Genomic DNA, 18,457 nt, shown 5'->3' with positions numbered 1-18,457 from the left:
CCCTTAGTTCAATCCCCATACCCCAAAAAGAAAAAAAAAAAAGGAAACTCCTTTGAAGGCAGAATATACTACAGAGCAGCCTTTTCCCCAGTGCAGTCTCTGCTCCTGGGCAAGAGGGCAGGCAGGGGACAGGGACTCTCGTCTGGGCCCCAGGCAGGTTCTCCATCCTCACAAACACTGTCACCTCTCTGTCTTTAGGCTGCCTCCTTCTACTGCAGCAAGATGGGCTTCGAGCCACTAGCCTACAGGGGCCTGGAGACGGGCTCCCGGCAGGTGGTCAGCCATGTGGTCAAGCAAGGAAAGGTGCGTCCACACCCCAGGGACCCCTTGCTCTCAGAGCTCTCTTGGGGGCTCTAACGTGGTAGGCACCTTTGTAACAGGGACCTTCCCAGGTGAGTCTCCTCAGCCTGATCCAGTGCTGGCCCCCAGCAAGCCAAGGCCATAGGTGTAGGGAGTTTCAGCAGAGCTGTGGCCCATGGGGTTCTGGGAATTCTCCCCCAGGGGACCCAACAGCTGATCATGGGTCCTAGGGGTGGCACAGGAGAAAGTCCCCAGCCCTTGGGACCAGGGGGAGAGGCCAAGGCAGAGAAGAGGCTAGAAGCCGTGATTCAGGAGTCCTGCATGGCTGCCCCCTACTCCACCAGGGGTGTGGGGCGGTGAGCAGGCTGGAGGGGAGGTGTACCTGCCCACACTCCCCTGAGCCACCAGTCACACCCACTTCTCCACCACGGTAGATTGTGTTTGTCTTCTCCTCTGCACTCAACCCCTGGAATAAAGGTGAGGGGCCCCGGGGTGGCAGCAGGGCTGTTGGAGGGGGTCAGGGGTCAGAGGGCAGGGCCTGGGAAGGGCACAAGGGGGGCTGAGCCCAGAAGGCTGAGAGCCTGTCCAGGGGCCTTGAACTCCAGTGCCAGCGCTCCCTGCCGACCACAGAGATGGGCGACCACCTGGTGAAACACGGGGATGGCGTGAAGGACGTGGCTTTCGAGGTGGAAGACTGTGACTACATCGTGCAGGTGAGAATGCACCTGGGCTGGCCTGGGAAGAGGCCTTAGGCACAGCCGGCTCTCTGTGGGCCACAGGGACCCTGTCAGTCAGGGCTGGATGTTGGCGTGACATACCTAAGTCCTAGTGACAGAAACCCTGCCCCTTACTGTGTATTCTCACTTTCATGTTCAGTTTCCACACCTGTAATGGGGATAATCATAGCCTACACCTCACTGAGTTTTAAAAGAGGAAATGGAGTCAAGCATGGTGGCACATGCCTGTAATCCTAGCAGCTTAGGAGGCTGAGGCCAGGAGTATGAGGATACCAAGTTCAAGGGCAGATTCAGCAATTTAGTGAAGCTCTAAGCAACTTAGGGAGACCTTGCCTTAAAATAAAAAAAAATAAAATAAAAAGTGCTGGGGATGTGGCTCACTGATTAAGAACCCCTGGGTCCAATCCCTGGTGCCCCAAAACTAAAACAACCAACCAACAAATAAATAAATAAGAGAGAAAGAGAGAGAGAGAGAGAGAGAGAGAGAGAGAGATATCACAATTACCATTTCTGGATTATGACTCTGAACCAAATGCAGCCCTAAAGACAGGTGAGGCCTGGGTTCAATCCCCAGAACATAAGGGAAAAGAAAAAAAAGGTGGATTGGAGGTTCAGAGTAGATTCCAGAGTTAGGATGATTGGGTCTGGATCTTCCCAGCTGTGTGAAGTCGTATTCCTCGCTGTAGAAGGCAGACAGTGCTGCTGTGAGGACTGCCAAGAGCATCCCCAGAACAAGCCTGGCCTGGGTGTCGCATTGGCCTGCAGTAAGCAAGGGCTTGCTAAATTAAGGCACAGACCTGGCATGCAGGGCTCCTGGCACAGGGCCCGACACACAGAGGTCACTTCAGAAATGTCCACCCCCATTCTTCTTATCCTCCACTCTTTGTACAGGGAGGGAAGCTGAGGCCTGGAGGGGGAGGAGGGCCACAGAGTGAGTTAGGAGAAACAGACACACACACACACACACACCCTGCCTTGTCTCCCAAGCCCCAACTCTGAGCCTGGGCCTCAGTTTCCCTTCTTGCTCAACGGGGATGAGGCACACTTTGGTGGGGGAGACAGGTGACACTGCCATGTGAGGACCACATAGAAACCAACCCAGCCGGAGCAGCAGGCCAGGACTCAGGGGCCCCAGCCCTCACTGGCTCCCCATGCTCCATCTCCCTGCAGAAAGCCCGAGAACGGGGGGCCAAGATAGTGCGGGAGCCCTGGGTGGAGGAAGACAAGTTTGGGAAGGTGAAGTTTGCTGTGCTGCAGACGGTGAGTTCCCTTTGATGTCCCTTTCCCTCCTGCTGCCAGAACCCACTGAGATGCCAGGATGCTCCTAATTCACCCCATTACACCATCCCACCCATGGGCCTCAGAACGTGGGCTTCCCCTAGGCTCTGTCCTCCCAAAGTGCCTGGCCAGAGTGCAGAGGTGGAAGGGGCCACCAGCCACCCTTCCCAGGTTCCCCTGCCCCCCCCCAGTGGGAGGTGACTGGCATGGGGGCATCAGTTTTGTGCAGGGGCTTGTTCAAAAGGAGAGAAGGGGGGTCCTGGAAGCCACGCCCCACACTAGCTGTGAGTCCATGGACAGACCAACTTCCCTCTCTGCGACTCAGTTTAAATAAGCAAGGGTTGAATTAGACTCCTGTGTGACCTGGGGCACACTAGTGCACCACCCTGTGCCTCAGATCCTTCAGCTAGATCCTCTCCCAGGGCCATTGTGAGGGCTGAGTGTTACCATTGGTGTAGAGCACTTAGAACAGCAGAGCCTGGCACACCGTAGGCACTTAGCAGAAATAACTGATTCTGCAGCCCTGTGCTGCTGTAGGACAGAGACGATCCCCTTAGGCAGGAAGAGCATTAAGCCTGTTGAACACCCTTCAGCATTAGAGCTGATGCCTCCACAGACACATGATGAACGACACAGCATCCCTGTCCTCACAGGGCTTCTGGTCTGCCGAGGCAGGTAGACTGTGATGGAAACTCCTAAGTGAATGACAGATGGCAACAAATGCCAGTCAGGAGAAGTGAATTTCTTTTTTTTTTTTAACACTTATTTTTTAGTTATAGGTTGACACAATATTTTTATTTTACTTTTATGTGGTGCTGAGTATCAAACCCAGGGCCTCACACATGAAGGTGAGCACTCTACCACTGAGCCACAGCCCCAGGCCAGGGGAAATGACTTTCCCAGGATCACATGTCAACTTAGGAACCCAGGGCTGGGTTGGGGCCATGTAAAGGCCCAGCAGTGGTGGGTGGGAGCACAGGGCTGAGCCAGTCTGCTTCCCATCCCTAGTTTGGGGACACCACCCACACTCTGGTGGAGAAGACGAACTACACCGGCCGGTTCTTACCTGGATTCGAGGCCCCCCTGCTCAAGGACTCCCTGCTTCCCAAGCTGTGAGTGCCCCAGGCTGCAGGAGTTGGGTGGAGAGCCTGTCTCCCTCCTCCATGTGGACTGGGCTTTTGTGATGGAGCCCTCTGAGGGCACAGAGCAAACGGGCCCCAACACCTGAGGGCCCCAGGTCCCATCCCAGCTTCCTCCCTCCTCAGCCAGTGGACCTTGGGCAGGGCACTGGAGTTTTCGATGGCCCTGGGTCTTCATCTATAAAGTAGGGGTTGCACTAATGAGTTAGTTAAGCGCGTTCCTCCCCAGTAAGAGCTGCATAGGTGTGAGCTTTGGCTATTATGGGGGGGGGGAGCAGTGGGAGTGGTGAGATTTGGGGGGGCAGCCTTCTCAATGCCCCTCAGTGCTGTCCTTTTCCTAGGCCCAAGTGTGGTCTCGAGATCATCGATCACGTTGTCGGAAATCTGCTTGATCATGAGATGTTGTCTGCCTCAGAATGGTGAGCCCTGTCCCTCCCCACAAGGGGCTTGGCCCCAGTCCTTGTACCAGGTGGAAAGGAGCACAGGTGGGTGGGAGGTGAACCAGGGCCAGCCCTTCAGTTATTCCCCATACATCTGTCCCCTGAAGAATGAGAGGATCAGGGACTACATCAATCCACAGCCCCCCCCCATGAGGAACTGCAGGGGTGTCCTTCCAGTGAGTGGGGGGCAGACTGCCTCTACCTGACTTGGTCTGCTTCCTGCTGGCCTCCCACAGCGGGAGGTGGGGACAGACCAGAGCAGAGAGCAGAGACCTGAGCTCTCTTTAGAAATAAAAAATCCCAACTGATTGGCTCTGACCATAACATTAACATACTCCTGAGGCAGAGCCCTGGGTGACCTAATACCATCGCAGTGGCAGTTAAAGTCCAGCAGGGTACACAGGATCCCCCTGCCCCACCCAGTCTCCCTACCTGAGCATGGCCTCCTATGTGGCTTCTGATATGAGACACTTTATTTCCACCTTGAGGAAAACTGTCACAACAAGGGTAAAGACCTACAGCATGTATGATGTGATTGTCATCTCCCTTCTGGAGCCCCCTTGAGGACATGTTCTGGAGGGTGGAAGTGGGAGCATGGGAAGCCAGTCCCAGGCCAGAACTCAGAGCAGATGTGTCCTGCCTGCCACCTGCAGGTACCTGAGGAACCTACAGTTCCACCGCTTCTGGTCTGTGGATGACACACAAGTGCACACAGAGTACAGCTCTCTGCGCTCCATTGTGGTGACCAACTATGAGGAGACCATCAGGATGCCCATTAATGAGCCCGCAATGGGCATGAAGAAGTCCTCGATCCAGGTGCGGCCCTGCCTGGCTGGGGAAGGAGAGAGGAGGGAAGAGGCTTGAGGCCTCCAGCAGGGCAGGGCAGGGGTGTGGGGAACAGAAGCAATGACAGGGGCCTCCTGTTCGCCTTTCCCAGGAATATGTGGACTATAATGGGGGAGCTGGAGTCCAGCATGTTGGTCTCAAGACCCAGGACATCATCACAACGGTTAGAACAACATCCCTGGTCTTTTTTTTTTTTTTTTTTTTTTTTTTAGTTGTAGTTGGATACAACACCTTTATTTCACTTGTTTATTTTTTTTTTTTTTTTATGTGATGCTGAAGATAAAACCCAGAGTCTCACATGTGGGAGGCGAGCGCTCTACCACTAAGTCACAACCCCAGCCCACCATCCCTGGTCTTAAGACTCCTCTCTTCAGCTCCAGGGAAATTCTCTGCAGAATGGGGAGGGAGGGGACAGTGGCAGTCTGGAGTCCCCTTCTCCAGCCTAGAGGGCTAACAGGGTTCCCTGCCTGGTTTCTGCAACTCCTGCTGCCACCCCTGTCCAGCATGGGCAGCTGACCTAGGTTTGTGCGTGTGAATTTGTGGTGAAGCAAAATAAAACACAGACACAATTTACATTTACACAAGCTTCAGGATGGTTTCCCCAGGCTCTGGGCCTCAGGCTCCAGAAGGGAGAGCAAGAGAAAGTCAGGAGAGGCTGATGAGAGAGAGAGAGCATGTCGGGAAGTAAGCTTTTATTTGGGGGAGCACTATTCTTAGAAAGTTCCACCCAAAAAAAAAAAAAAGAGCAGAAAGTGTAGAATTACAAGGGGGCAGGTGAGTGTAACTCAACCTCAGCAGTATGCCTACACCTGAAGACCAGCCTTGCTATCTGAGCTGGGACAAGGCCTAAGTCACTACAAAATGTAGTGACTGGTCAGGGCCTCGTGCTTCAGGACTGGAAGGTGTGATTATTCAAAGCGGGTCCCCACACCTGTGTAAGTAATCCCTACCCACCTCACTCAGAAGAGTTTGGTGTCTCTAGAACATTCTGGGCTTTAATGGTGGCAGGTGCCAGAGGATAAGGAAGACTGCATCCTGCTCCCAGATCTGCAAGTCCCCATTTGTCTCTGGGGCACTCACCAGCCTTCTTGGGCTTCAGCTGCTTCACCTTGAAAATAAGGATATTATACTATAAGATCAGACTTGTGCTTTCCTCCAAATTAAGCACCCTGTGTCTGTGGCTCTGTCCCTTGGGGAGGCGGGTCCTGCCTAGGCCTTAAGGGGAAGAGCCTGGACTGTCCCGTCCAATCCTGTGGAACTTCATTTGTATCATGCCTGTTGAGGCTCTGCCATGTGCTAGGTGCTATTTTAGGTATGTGGGACACATTAGTAACAGTTTCTGCTCTTATGGAGTCAAAAAGCAAATTAAATAAATAGGTGGTGTGAGAGGTCTGGAAGAACAGGTGGGATATGGGGGAGCAAGGGTGGGGGATTTTCACCTTTAAAGAGGGTGAAGGAAGGTCACATACGGAAGGAGACTTTTGAGAATGCAAAAGGTTGGAAGGACAGAAGCCCGTGGAAATCTCCAAGAAGGACCCCGGGCAGGAGGGATGGCCCAGGCAAAGGCCCTGAGATGGACATCTTCCAGCAAGGTTGCAGGAACAGCAAGGAGATCATCAGTGTGACTGGAACAGAATGAGCAAGGGAAAGAGAGGTGGGAGATGGAGTCTAAGGTGGAAGTGGGGGCAGCTGGTGAGGGCCTGGCAAGGACCTGGAATTGGACTCTGAGAAGAGGCACCACCCTGAGGTAAGCACCGAGTGGCATGATTTGGCCTGTGTTTGAATAAAATCCACTCTGGCTTCTCTGCTGAGAACAGATACTTAAATCTCTCAATGCCTCAGTTTCCCAGCTATGAAATGCACAGAGCAGGATTGCTTCAGGGACAGGAGAAGGCAAGACTAGAAAGACAGGCACATAATGGGTGCTCTGTGAACGTCATGGATCCCTGCTCTAATGAGACTCAGACAAGGACAGAAGGGGCTGAGGCCACACTGCATCTTGGCACTCAGGAGAGCAAGGACAGGGATCCTGCCTCCTCATGGCCCAGCAGCTCCACCTGGCTTAGGGACATTGAGCCTGGAAACACAGAGGCTGACATCAATCTGCTCTGCGACAGATTCGCAACTTGCAAGAGAGAGGCATGGAGTTCCTGACTGTACCATCAACCTACTACAAGCAACTTCGGGAGAATCTCAAGACAGCCAAGATCCGGGTGAAGGAGAGCATTGATGTGCTGGAGGTGAGGCCCAGCGGGTTGCTAGGCCACAGGCAACCTGAGCCCTGAGTTCTATCTGGCCTCCCCCATCCTGCAGCAGACACAGGCACACAGAGGGAAAACCAGAAAGAAACAGAGTGTGTGTGTGTCGGTGCCATGTAAAGTTAAAACAGGCAACCTAGGGCTACGTTACAGGAAGTGGCGAACTTTTGAGAAGGTGACTTTAATTGAAAGCTATATAATAAGAGGGACCTGGCCAAGAGGTAAGCTAGGAAGAGCATTCCAGCAGAGGGAAGAGCAGGTGCAAAGGTGATGGGGTGGGAGCAAGCTCCAAGTGCCTGAGGAGCAGGAGGAAGGCTCATGTGGATTGAAGACAGCATCTGAGAAGAGGTGTACCAAAGCAGGTAGGTGGGGTCCAGTTCCTCTTGGGGGCTCTTAGGATGCAGTTTTGCACTTCTTTAGCCACATTGCATTGAAGGTTTTTTGGTTTTACTTTTTAACAGCTAATTGGCACAGAACTCATATTAAATGGTTATCTCTCGCTATTTGCTAAAATCAAAATCAACATCAATTTTAGAATATTTTCAACACCCTGGAAAGAAACCTTGATCCTCTTAGTCATTACCTCCCAACCCCTCTACTTCCTTCCTCCCATGCCACCCTAACCCTAGGCAACCACTCAACTACCTTTGGTCTTGCAGATTTACCTAGTCTGGAATTTCACATAAATATAATGATACAGCATGTGGTCTGTTATGACTAGGGTTTGTTTGTTTTGGTACCAGGGAATGAACCATTGAGCCACATCCCCAGCCTTTTTTATCTTTTGAGACAAAGTCACTGTAAGTTGCTTAGGGACCCACTAAGTCCCAAGGCTGGCTTTGAATTTGTGATCCTTGTGCCTAAGTCTCCCAAGAAGCTGCACTAGGGTGCCCAGCATGATTGGTTTTCTTTTTCACTTGCATAATATTTTCAAGGTTTATCTACTTTTAGCCTATGTCAGTACTTCATTCCTTTTTGAGTGTATAGTGCTGAGCATTGACCCCAGGACCTCAAGCATACTAAGCTACACCCCCAGCTCTACTTCATTCCTTTTTTTTTTTTTTGGTTGAATAGTATCCCATTGCACTGATGGACCATATTTTGCTTATCCATTCATCAGTTGGTGGATATTTGGGTTATTTCTAACTTGGGGCTATTATTATTTTTATTTTCACAAATTAGGTAGTTCAGTCCATGATTTTTTATTGGCACATTCTAATTATACAAATGCAATTCATGGGGCTGGAATTGTGGCTCAGAAGGTAGAGCACTTGACTAGCATGTATGAGGCCCTACATATAAATAAATGAATAAAATAAAGGTCCATCAACATCTAAAAAATAAAATTAAAAATAATGCAATTCAAGTTTACATATTCACATATGCACATAAGAGAATAATATAATTTTATTTTGTGGCAATTAGGAATGACTCTGCTATGAACACTCATGTGCAAGGTATTGTGTGGATGTATGTTCTCATTTCCCTTCAGTATGTGCCTGGGAGTGGCGCTGCTGGGTCACAGACTAACTTTATGTTTAACCTTTTGAGAAAGAGTCAGGCTCTGTTTCAAATAGGTGTACCATTTTGCTGCAGTCAGGCCGACAGGAGGCACTTGTAGGTTCAAACAGGAAATGCTTTATCCCCGGAACTCTCACTGGCACTCTCTGCGCACTCCCCAGGAACTCTCCCCGCCCTCAATGGGCTCCATGAGAACTCAATGGGAACTCAGGGAACTCCACTAGAACTCAAAAGTAGAGGGAGCCTGAGGCAGCAGGAGCTGCCCTATTGCCGGAGAGCAGGGGCCTATATACAACTGAATACACAGCCTGTTTCAATCCAGCATCATCCAGTCACAGCAATTATACACAGCTTAACTTAATTATCATCATCTTAATGGCTCCCTGGCTTCACCTCTCAACCACTCCTTCTGGCGAAATGCCAGGCACCATCCTGACTCAACACCATTTTACACTCACAGCTGCAATAGGCAAGGGTTCCCATTTCCACGGAGGGTTTTTGGTTTTTGGAAGGAGTAGTGGGGACTGAAGCCAGGGCCCCATTTTTAACAGATGAGTGAAACAATCTATCTGAGGACTGCAGGAAGAATGGAGTTGTAACGAGGCAAGCCCAGCAGCAGGTCTGGCTGAGTGATTACTTAGCAAGGGCTGCAGCAGAAGGGTGGTAACACAACAGTTTGGGGATGTATTTGGAGGGGCCAGGAATTGCTGGAAAAAAGTTTTTCTTGGTGCTTGGGGCACCCAGGTCCCTTAGACTTTCTAAGGATCCCACCGTGCCAGGCTAGAAGGGCAGGCTAGCTTTCGGCTATCAGAGCTCCCTGTCTCTCGCCCAGGAGCTGCAAATCCTGATGGATTATGACGAGAAAGGCTACATCCTTCAGATCTTCACCAAACCCATGCAGGACAGGCCTACACTCTTCCTGGAAGTCATTCAGCGCCACAACCACCAGGTAGGCCCTGAGCAGGGACTGCAGGAAGCATCATCGGCTTTCTGGGTCCCCAGCTCACCTACTGTCTCCCACTCCAGGGTTTTGGAGCTGGCAACTTCAACTCGCTGTTCAAGGCTTTGGAGGATGCGCAGGAGCTCCGAGGCAACCTCACCAATTTGTAGTTCGCGGGGATGTTGGTCAGCACACAGAACACACCCACCACCACAAGTCATGCCCCTAACCTGGAATTGCTCAACCCTCCCACTGGTCTCTCCCTTCAGACCCCGCCCACCAAACGACTTCCTGGCGCAAGGCTCCACCTATCCCATGACCACGCCCTCTTACTCGATCTGTTCCTGCCCTCCTAAGGAGTAAAGCACACTCAGTACTATGCAGTGCGGGAGTTTGTGCCCGGGAGGAGCAGTGGCGCCCCTTTGCCGCCAGGGGGTGGCTAGCGCCGTGGCGTTTTGGAGGCATCTGCCTTAGGGGATCCCTGCGCTCTGCGACCCAAGCCAGCGTGGGGTGGGGTGCAAGCGCTTTGCTAAGCGGGACTGCGCTGGTCGGGGGGCGGGGGGGGGAGATTTCTGGAACGTGGGGACCCGGAGCCTACAATCTAGAGGAAAGGACGGGTAGTACCGTTTCCTAGAAGACAATCAAGCAGGTCTGAGATTGAGAGGCGGTGGAGTTGGGAGAAGGACTAATTCAATCAAGGAAAAGCCCCTCTGAGAAGGTGACTATGGGGAGCCGCCCAGGGAAATCCATGGAAAGCATTTATCGGGTAAAGACAGCGGCAAGAGGGCTGGCGATACAGCTCAGTTGGCAGAGTGCTTTGCCTTGCATGCACAAGGCCCTGAGTTCAATCCCCAGCACCACACACACACACCAAAAAAAAAAAAAAAAAAAAAAAGATAGCAGCAAGAGATAAGATCTCTAGGTGGGACAGAAGATGGCAGCATCATGACTGGTGGCTTTATGACTGCTAAAGATGCACTGTCTTGGATTTGGTTACCTGGTGTCCAAACCTCTGAACACGGGAGAGGGGAGAGTTAGCCAAGGGACTTTCAGAAGGCCCTTTCAGGGCACCATCCTTGTAGGGCAACCAGAGGACACAGAACAGGTAGGAGGGATCTGAGCCACTCAGCTTCTACCCTGCACCTCACATGACAGTCCACAATGTCCCACACAATGCCACTGCATCCTCCCTTGTCCCCAGTAAGAAATCTTCATACTCAGCCACCAGCAAAAGAATGAGGCAATTGGTCCTAAAACCCTTGAAAGGCAAGTATTTCGACAAAAGCAAAAAAAAAAAAAAAAAAAAGAAGGTGGGGGGCAGTGTTAGAGGAATAGCTCAGCAGTAGAGGGTTTGCCTAGAATATGCTGGGCAAGGCCCTGGGTGCCATCAAACCCAAGCACAGCAAAAACAGACCAAAAAAATCATACAGCAAAGAAGAGATGTTCAGGGGACGCATTGTGTCCCTTTTCCTTCTGCCTTTTTTTGTTGTTGTTCCAAGCATTGGAATCAGGGGCACTCAACCACTGAAACACATCCCCAGCTGGGCTTCATTTTTTGGTGTTTTTTAAAATTTTTTTATTTATATATGACAGCGGAATGCATTACAATTATTACACATATAGAGCACAATTTTTTCCTATCTCTGGTTGTATACAAAGTATATTTACATGAATTCATGTCTTCATACATGTACTTTGGATAATAATGATCATCACCTTCCACCATCATTTCTAACCCATGCCCCCTCCCTTCCACCCCCCTTTTACTTTTTTTTTTTTTTTTTTTTTTTTTTTTTACACAGGGTCTCAACAAGTTGCTTAGCACCTCATCTTGCTGAGGCTAGCTTGGAATTCGTGATCCTCTTGCCTCAGCCTCCCAAGCTGCTGGAATTACAGGCATTCGACATACACCCGATCCTTCTGCTTTAAATGCTTGACATCCCTTCCTGAGGATATGTAACCTCAGAATTAGTACAGGTGGATCTCTGTGTAAGGAAAATAATCTGAGTTAATATTATGGGGGAAATTTGAGGTATTCTGTTTTCAGATTAGAGAAAATACCAAGGTTTCTGGGATCATGAAATTCAAAAATGAAAAGAACATGGGAGAGTGCCGCAGTCTTGGCTGGGCACAGAATCAGGAGCCACTCAAGCAGGAACAAAACTTTATTTTGAAAAAGCCGCCAATACTCTGTAGGCGCTGGCAAGCCAAACCCGGTCCTCCCACGCGGGCCTCCACCAGAACCCCGCGTTCCCCGGAACCGGGGATGGGAACTCTCCATGAGTCCCGTAGCATGAGCCCGGTAGCAGGCCAAGGTGAACAGTGGGAGTCCAATTTCCATATGAATGTAAATCTTAACATAATCATCTCAGTGGCTAGCTGGCGTCACTTTACAACCAAAGGTGCCATACATCATATATTTGCTTGTGGCTCCTAGCAGGAGAGAATCAAGATGAACAGGGCCAGGCCCATGCAAAAATAGTCTCCATCTATCCCCACAGCTTATGCAAAGGGATATTCTAAAACCCACAATTTGGTGGTTTATAGGCCAAATATGGCCCACAGATGTACTTAATTTTGCCTGCATGGTTTCAAACAAGTTTGCAACAACATTGTAGAAAATTGTGCCATTTCACAGTGGGGAAGTAGCTCAGTTGGTAGAGTGCTTGCCTTGCATGTACAAGGCCCTGGGTTCAATCCCCAGCATTACACACACAAAAAAGAAAATAAGTTGTGCTATTTCAGCTGGGCTGCTCAGGAGGCTAAGGCAGGAGGATCTCAAGTTCAAAGCCAGCCTCAGCAATTTGGCAAAGCCTGAGCAACTGAGTGAGACACTGTCTCTAAAATACAAAAAGGGCTGGGGATGTGGCTCAGTGGTTAGGCACCCCTAGGTTCAATCACTCTTACCAAAAACAAAAACCAAAAAAAAAAAAAAAAAAAAGAAAGAAAGAAAGCTGTGCTATTCCATATACAAATTCTGGTTCTTTGTGGAACAATCAGAGAACTCTGGGCTTGTCTTCCTATGCAGCAACAGGCAGCCAGTGCTAAGGGTAGAAGCCTCTTCAGACCCATATGAAGGATCTGAACTCTGGGCAGAGCAGTCCCACATTAGCTGAGCTCAGGCTATGGAGCCACACTGCCAGGGTTCACAGCCCCAATCATCCTGTTGCCAGCCTTGATTTTTCTAGAAAAACAGGAAACTGAGTGCTTGTGGGTAAAATCCTCTGATTTTATAATACAAAAGGCTAATTCAAAATAATCAGCAGGCCAAACAAGTCCTGCCATTAGGCTAGTCCAGCATAGCACTGGCATTTTAATAACTGTTTCTTAACCTCAAAAAAACTTATCCTACTGCTCTGGATTCCACCTCTTTGGTCAAGCAAGACTGCTCACACAAATCCCTCTGCAGAGTTTCAAAGAGGGCCTAGGCATACCTGCACTGTCACCTGCATCTGGCACCTGTGGGACATAGCCTGTCACCCTCCAGGAGCCTCTGGTACCAAAACAAAACAAACAGAAACAATGTGTGAGACCTATCTCCAAAATCAAAATGAAACAAATAACAATAGCCAGGCCCAGCGGCACAAACCTGTAAGCCAAGCAACTCAGGAGGGTGAGATAGGAGGATTGCAAGTTTGAGGACAGTCTGGGCAACTTAGCCAGACCCTGTCTTAAAATAAAAATTAAAGACTAAGGATATGGCTCAGTGGTTCCTAGAACCAAAACAAAATGAAACATTATATCTCACAGAGCTGGGCAAGGTGACACATATCTATAATCCCAGTTATTCAGAAGGCTGAGGCAGAAGGATCTCAAGTACAAGGCCAACCTCAGCAACATAGCAAATACCTGTCTCAGAATTAAAAAAAAAAAAGGCTGGGGATACAGTTCATTGGTGAAGTGTCCCTTTTCAATCCCCAGTACTATTAAAAAAAATTATGAGAAGAGTTTTTCAAAAGAAAACTAATGAGGAAGAATTGTTCAATGGATTCATATGTGTAATAAAGTCATTAAGATGGCACCATAGGGCACCCAAAGAATAGATCAATAGGAGAGTGAAAAAAAGACCAAGAATAGACCTAAGCATGAGTGAGAATGTGGTATGTAGCAACACTAACATTTTAAATTAGAAGGAAAGGGGACTATTAATAAACGGTTAGAATATCAAACTAATCATTTGGAGAAAAAGAAGTCAGCAGGTGCTCAGTAGCTCAGTCCCCCTCAAATCTCCCCAGAGTCCTCCTAATGTAGAGGCACACTGCCACATCCCAGGGACTCTAAAGGTTTAGACAAAGTCCCCAAACTTCCCTCAAGCCTGGTCATATTAACATGGCTTTCCCCTTCTCTGTGTCTTCCTATTTCCTGCCACAGGCTGCCCTAGGTCTGGAGTAGTGAAGGTCTGTGCAGTAGGTATTACGTCCTCTATAAATTGTGGTAAAAATACTAGCCATGAGGAGCTGGGGGCATAGATCAAGGGTAGAGACTTGACTAGCTTGTGCCAGCACTGGGGGGGGGGGGATGATAATAATTATTTTTCAAATACTTAAAGTATGCCAGATACTTTTTTGAAATCTGTCTTAAACGTATCAATTTAACAACCTCATGAAGCCAGGAACATTATTATCCCCACTTGACAGCTGAGAAGACCATCTCGATAACCCACTTAGCCAAATAGCAAAAAAGGAAGCCCGTGTTCCAATCCAGCTAAACTAAACAATCAGACTTAACAGCTGCACCCAACAGTTTGCAAAAGAAATAGAACTAGTCCTCCTTTATTTTATGTAATCATCTCCTAAAAAAACAAAAACAAAAACAAAAAACACTAACATTTCAAACAGTGACTAAAAAGAAAAAGAGAGAGCATACTAAGTGCACATCTTCACATGTGTCCCTAATATTCTGCACTGAGCAAGACACATCACCTATGAAGTATTCAAACAAGTTTGGCCTGAATCTACTCATGGAAAAACACCCAGACAAATGCAAAGCAAGGGGACATTTTTCAAAACAACTGGCCTGAAAGCTTCAGAAAGGTCAATGTTGTGAAATACACACACACATACACAAACACACACACACACACAGAGAGAGAGAGAGAGAGAGAGAGAGAGAGAGATGGATGGGATTAACTAGGTGTTTGCCTAGATCAAAGAAAAATACAGAGATGCAAAAACTAAGTACAATGTGTATTTATTGACTGGATTCTGTGTCTCCCCCCTCCAAAGCTATAAACAATATTCTGTTAAATAAATTTGAATATGAATAGTATATTGTTGATGTTGAATTTCTAGATTTCAGTGCTTGCACTGTGGTTATATAAGATAATATCCTGTAGTATTAATGCACAAGAGGGGAGACTTACTTCATGGGTCAGAAAAAAATATAGATGAGTATATATTTGTACCCAAATGAACAACAAAATAAATGCAGCAAAATGTAAATAATTGATGACTAGAGGAAAATACAAATGGTCTTTTTACTATTTTTGCTAATATATTTAAGTTTAAAATAATTTCAAATAAAAAGTTAAAAAACCTTTAAACGAGTAGAAAAAGAAAACAGTAGAACTGATTACAGTAGGCCTCCTATATTTTGTTTGATCATCACTTTTTTAAAAAAAGTTCTTCAAACCTAAACCACAAAGAAAGGGGAGGATGATGAAAAAGAGAACAACTAAATACAATGCCTATTCCTTGTTGCATAGTGGATTTTACTTTTTTTTCTTTTTTTCATTCATTCTTTTTTTTTTTTTTTTTTTTAGTGAAAAGAAGTAGCTTTTATTATTTGGGCCAATTGGACTTTTGCTAAATTCTAGTATATCAACATTATATATTTTTAATAATATCATGACATGGCAATTACATAAAAGAATCTCCTTATTCAAAGTGATTAGTGATTTCTGCAACAACTTCCAAGTGGCTGAGCAGGAAAAGAAAAACACACAGGCAAGTGGACAAAAGCAAAATGTAACAATTTGTAAATCTAAGTGAAAGGTATACCAATGTCGGTGGAAACTGTCTTGCAAGCCTCTGAGGTTTGAAATTTTTCCAAGTAAAATGTAGGGAGAGAAGATTTCCACCAGGGCCAACTAAAACCAGAGCTATTGTGCGTCACTATGACTTTTGTCATTGTCATTGTGGTTGTGATTATTGTGGGAAACCTAGACCCTGTCCCTTGTACTGCTGTCATAGTTTCAAATCCATTATCCTCTCCATCTCCACTCTCATCCCTGCCCCCAGTCTTTCCCTGATTGCAGCAGCCTCTGAACTGGTCTCCATTAACCTGTTCCAAACAGCAACCAGAGGAACCTTTCCAAAGAGGACATGGTCACTCTGCTGCTTAAAGGACTTCAACGGCTTTCTGGTGCACTTTTCTTGTCCTTCAAGATCCTTCTGATGGCTGCTTGCTTTTAGGCCCCCAGGCCCACATCCTCCACCCCCTCTTTCCCCCACTCTGAACTTCCAACAGTTGCTGGCACATGGACTGTGCACTCCCTCTGAGCCCTGGGTCTCAGTGCCTGCTTGTCTCTCCCCTCGTGCATCCCAGGCCAGACTCCAACTCCTCCTCCAATATCCAGCTCCAACATTGCTGGCCCTGGGAATCATTCTGTGACCCACCTCAAAGTGGACGATTTTCTGCACTTTCTTACCCGGTGTTGTCAACACGTTTACTTGTGTGTCCCAGGCATTGGGGACTCTCAGAGGATGTGGACATAGGTGTGTTTATCTTCAAATATTTGCCTGAATGTTCTGAGAATTCTAAGGGAAAGGTGGAGAGAAACACAGGGCCCGTTTTTGGGCTGCTTTCCCACCTTTCATTCCCCAACAGGGCGTGTGTCTAGGAAGCCACCAGAACCAGGAGCACCTGGACTGTTGGCCTCCTCCAAACATCCTGGTCTTGCTCACCTTCATTTCAGAACAAGGAGGCCGCCAAGAGAGGAGGGACTGGGAGGCAGAGCCAGGGACCTGGGGTTCCCCTAGGAAGACCTAGCCCATCATAATCCACATGGCCCGACTCCGGGACTCACCAGATAGTTCATATTTCCTCTCAGCCATAGCCTAGGAGTCAGGTGAACTGACAAGTCCATTTTCTTCTCCTCTCCTCATTTCCTGTGTCTAAAAACCGAGGGGCTGGAGTTTGTGGTCCAAAAGGGTGGCAGGTTTGTGTGAGTGGCTTGTGAAGACTTTCTAAGAAATTTCAACTTGTTGCACAATCAGCATGAGGCCTCACCACAAAGCAGCTGGTGCTCAGAAGGAAGCCAGAGGAGTGTTTAATGCAGGGGCTACTTACCAAGCATAGGCCATGTTAAGGGAGCAAAAAGGATGAAGCTGCCTGGGGTGGCCAGCTTGGGGGTTCATCACCACCAGGTACCAGGGGGGACAAGGGAGGCGCTATGGTTTGAATGTCCCCACCAAACCCAATGCTGAACTTTGATGCCCATCACGAGGTATCCAGAGGTGGGAGTTGAAAGAGCTGACTAAGTACTGAGCCTTCATGCATGGAGAAGCGATTCCTGGATTAATGGGTCATCTCGAGAGCTATTACAAACCCCAGCTTTGTTCTGTCTCACATGTAACCCTCTGACCACGTCATGCTCAGAGTCACCTCAGGAATCTGCAGGGAATCAAACTTTGAACCTCCCAGCCTGCAGAGCCACAAGATGAATAAATCTTTATTCTTCATAAAGTATCCAGTCTCAGGTATTTTGTTATAGCAACATCAAACAGACTAAGACAGGTAGGCAGCTCTTCGGGAATCTAGAGGGAACTGTAGCCACCCCATAGGAAAGTGGCCTTTAGTAGGGGAACCCAGCTGTACTAAAACAACATGTAGCAGAGAGGAAGTAAAAGGGATACCAATCACAGTTGCCAATATTTAAGCATTTGGAAAAATAAGTCAGGGAACCACACAATAAACAATTGTATTTTTATACAACAAAGTCAACTCCCCTGTATGCAGGGTACAGAGTATGCTTCAAATGACTGCATGAGAATGGAGAAAGTGCGTGGTTATGTATGTTAAGTTGTTAACATTTAGTTCCTCAGCAAAGTGTGGGGCAGGGAAGAAAATAACTTTAAAGAATAGATTATTTATTAATGCTAGTTCACAGTAATTATTAAAAGTAACAGGACTGTGGGTATGCTTAACATAAATGGCCCTCAGGTTCAAGCTCAGCACCAAAATAATGAATGAATAACAAGAAAGAAATTTTGGGGGTGGGGTTGTACCTCAGTGGTAGAGAGAGCGCTTGCCTCACACCCATGAGGCCCTGGTTCATTCCCCAGCACCACATTAAAAAAAAAAAAGAAAAAGAAAAATATTGTGTCCATTTACAACTGAAAAATATAGAAAGAAAGAAAGGAAGGAAGGAAGGAAGGAAGGAAGGAAGGAAGGAAGGAAGGAAGGAAGGAAGGAAGGAACTGATTGTGCTGGGGCATAGTCCTGTGGTAGAATACTTGCATGCGGAAGCCTTGTACTTGGTCCCCACCACCTGGAAAGAGCTGTTACAAACAGCATTCAGGTGAGGTGGATCACCCTGGATGGCAAGACTTAGCAACAATTTAAATATTTTGTTCTAGGAAATGGTTAAAGAAATTATGATACAGTCTTTCAATGGAACACACACACACACACACACACACACACACACACACATGCAGAAGCATGTGTACAAATATGTATACATATTGCCATGAAAGTATATACAAAGTATATGTAAAAATTATCTACAGAAAATATATCCATACATGTGGGTCTATGTATGACCAAACCATCCACCATGGTTGTTTATGGATAAAAAATTATCAGTGGTTTTGTTTTCTTTGTCTTTTCCATCTTTTTAGTTTAAACTTAATTATGCATATTTTCTTTTTTCCCTAAGTTAGCTGTATTTTTGTTGTAAATAGCAATATAAAACTCACATCAGGCCAGGCTTGGTGGTGCATGCCTGTAATCCCAGCAGCTCAGGAGGCTGAGGCAGGAGGACCATGAGTTCAAA

The 18,457-nt window shown here is 47.6% G+C and overlaps 2 protein-coding genes across 3 annotated transcripts in view; one reads left to right on the top strand and one right to left on the bottom strand.

Moving 5' to 3' along the window:
• Positions 1-207: 207 nt before the first annotated feature.
• Positions 208-9,629, top strand: LOC308645995 (4-hydroxyphenylpyruvate dioxygenase-like; the record flags this gene model as incomplete). The annotated part of the gene is made up of 11 exons (XM_081288456.1): positions 208-303; positions 735-777; positions 931-1,013; positions 2,208-2,297; positions 3,324-3,427; positions 3,796-3,873; positions 4,548-4,710; positions 4,832-4,903; positions 6,858-6,980; positions 9,352-9,468; positions 9,546-9,629. Exons 1-11 carry the CDS (start codon positions 223-225, stop codon positions 9,627-9,629), a joined length of 1,038 nt encoding a protein of 345 aa, XP_081144582.1. The 5' UTR covers positions 208-222.
• LOC308645996 (26S proteasome non-ATPase regulatory subunit 9-like) overlaps positions 5,312-18,457 on the bottom strand; it is a 31,467-nt gene continuing 18,321 nt past the window's right edge. Inside the window, exons 2-3 of one of the 2 annotated variants that reach the window (XM_081288457.1) lie at positions 5,695-5,848; positions 5,312-5,395 (exon numbers count right to left, since the gene is read on the bottom strand). In XM_081288457.1, coding sequence (XP_081144583.1) covers positions 5,696-5,848 — 153 coding nt within the window. In that variant the 3' untranslated portion in view covers positions 5,312-5,395; position 5,695. Of the gene's footprint in view, positions 5,396-5,694; positions 5,849-11,277; positions 11,445-18,457 lie in introns of those variants that run through there. The other variant, XR_014021292.1, reaches the window with a different exon arrangement.

The sequence above is a fragment of the Spermophilus citellus genome (assembly GCF_964194105.1).
Source record: "Spermophilus citellus genome assembly, chromosome: 3".
Classification (NCBI taxonomy): Eukaryota; Metazoa; Chordata; class Mammalia; order Rodentia; family Sciuridae; genus Spermophilus; species Spermophilus citellus.
Note: the sequence above shows the minus strand (reverse complement) of the source record. Positions and strands in the feature narration are given on the sequence as shown.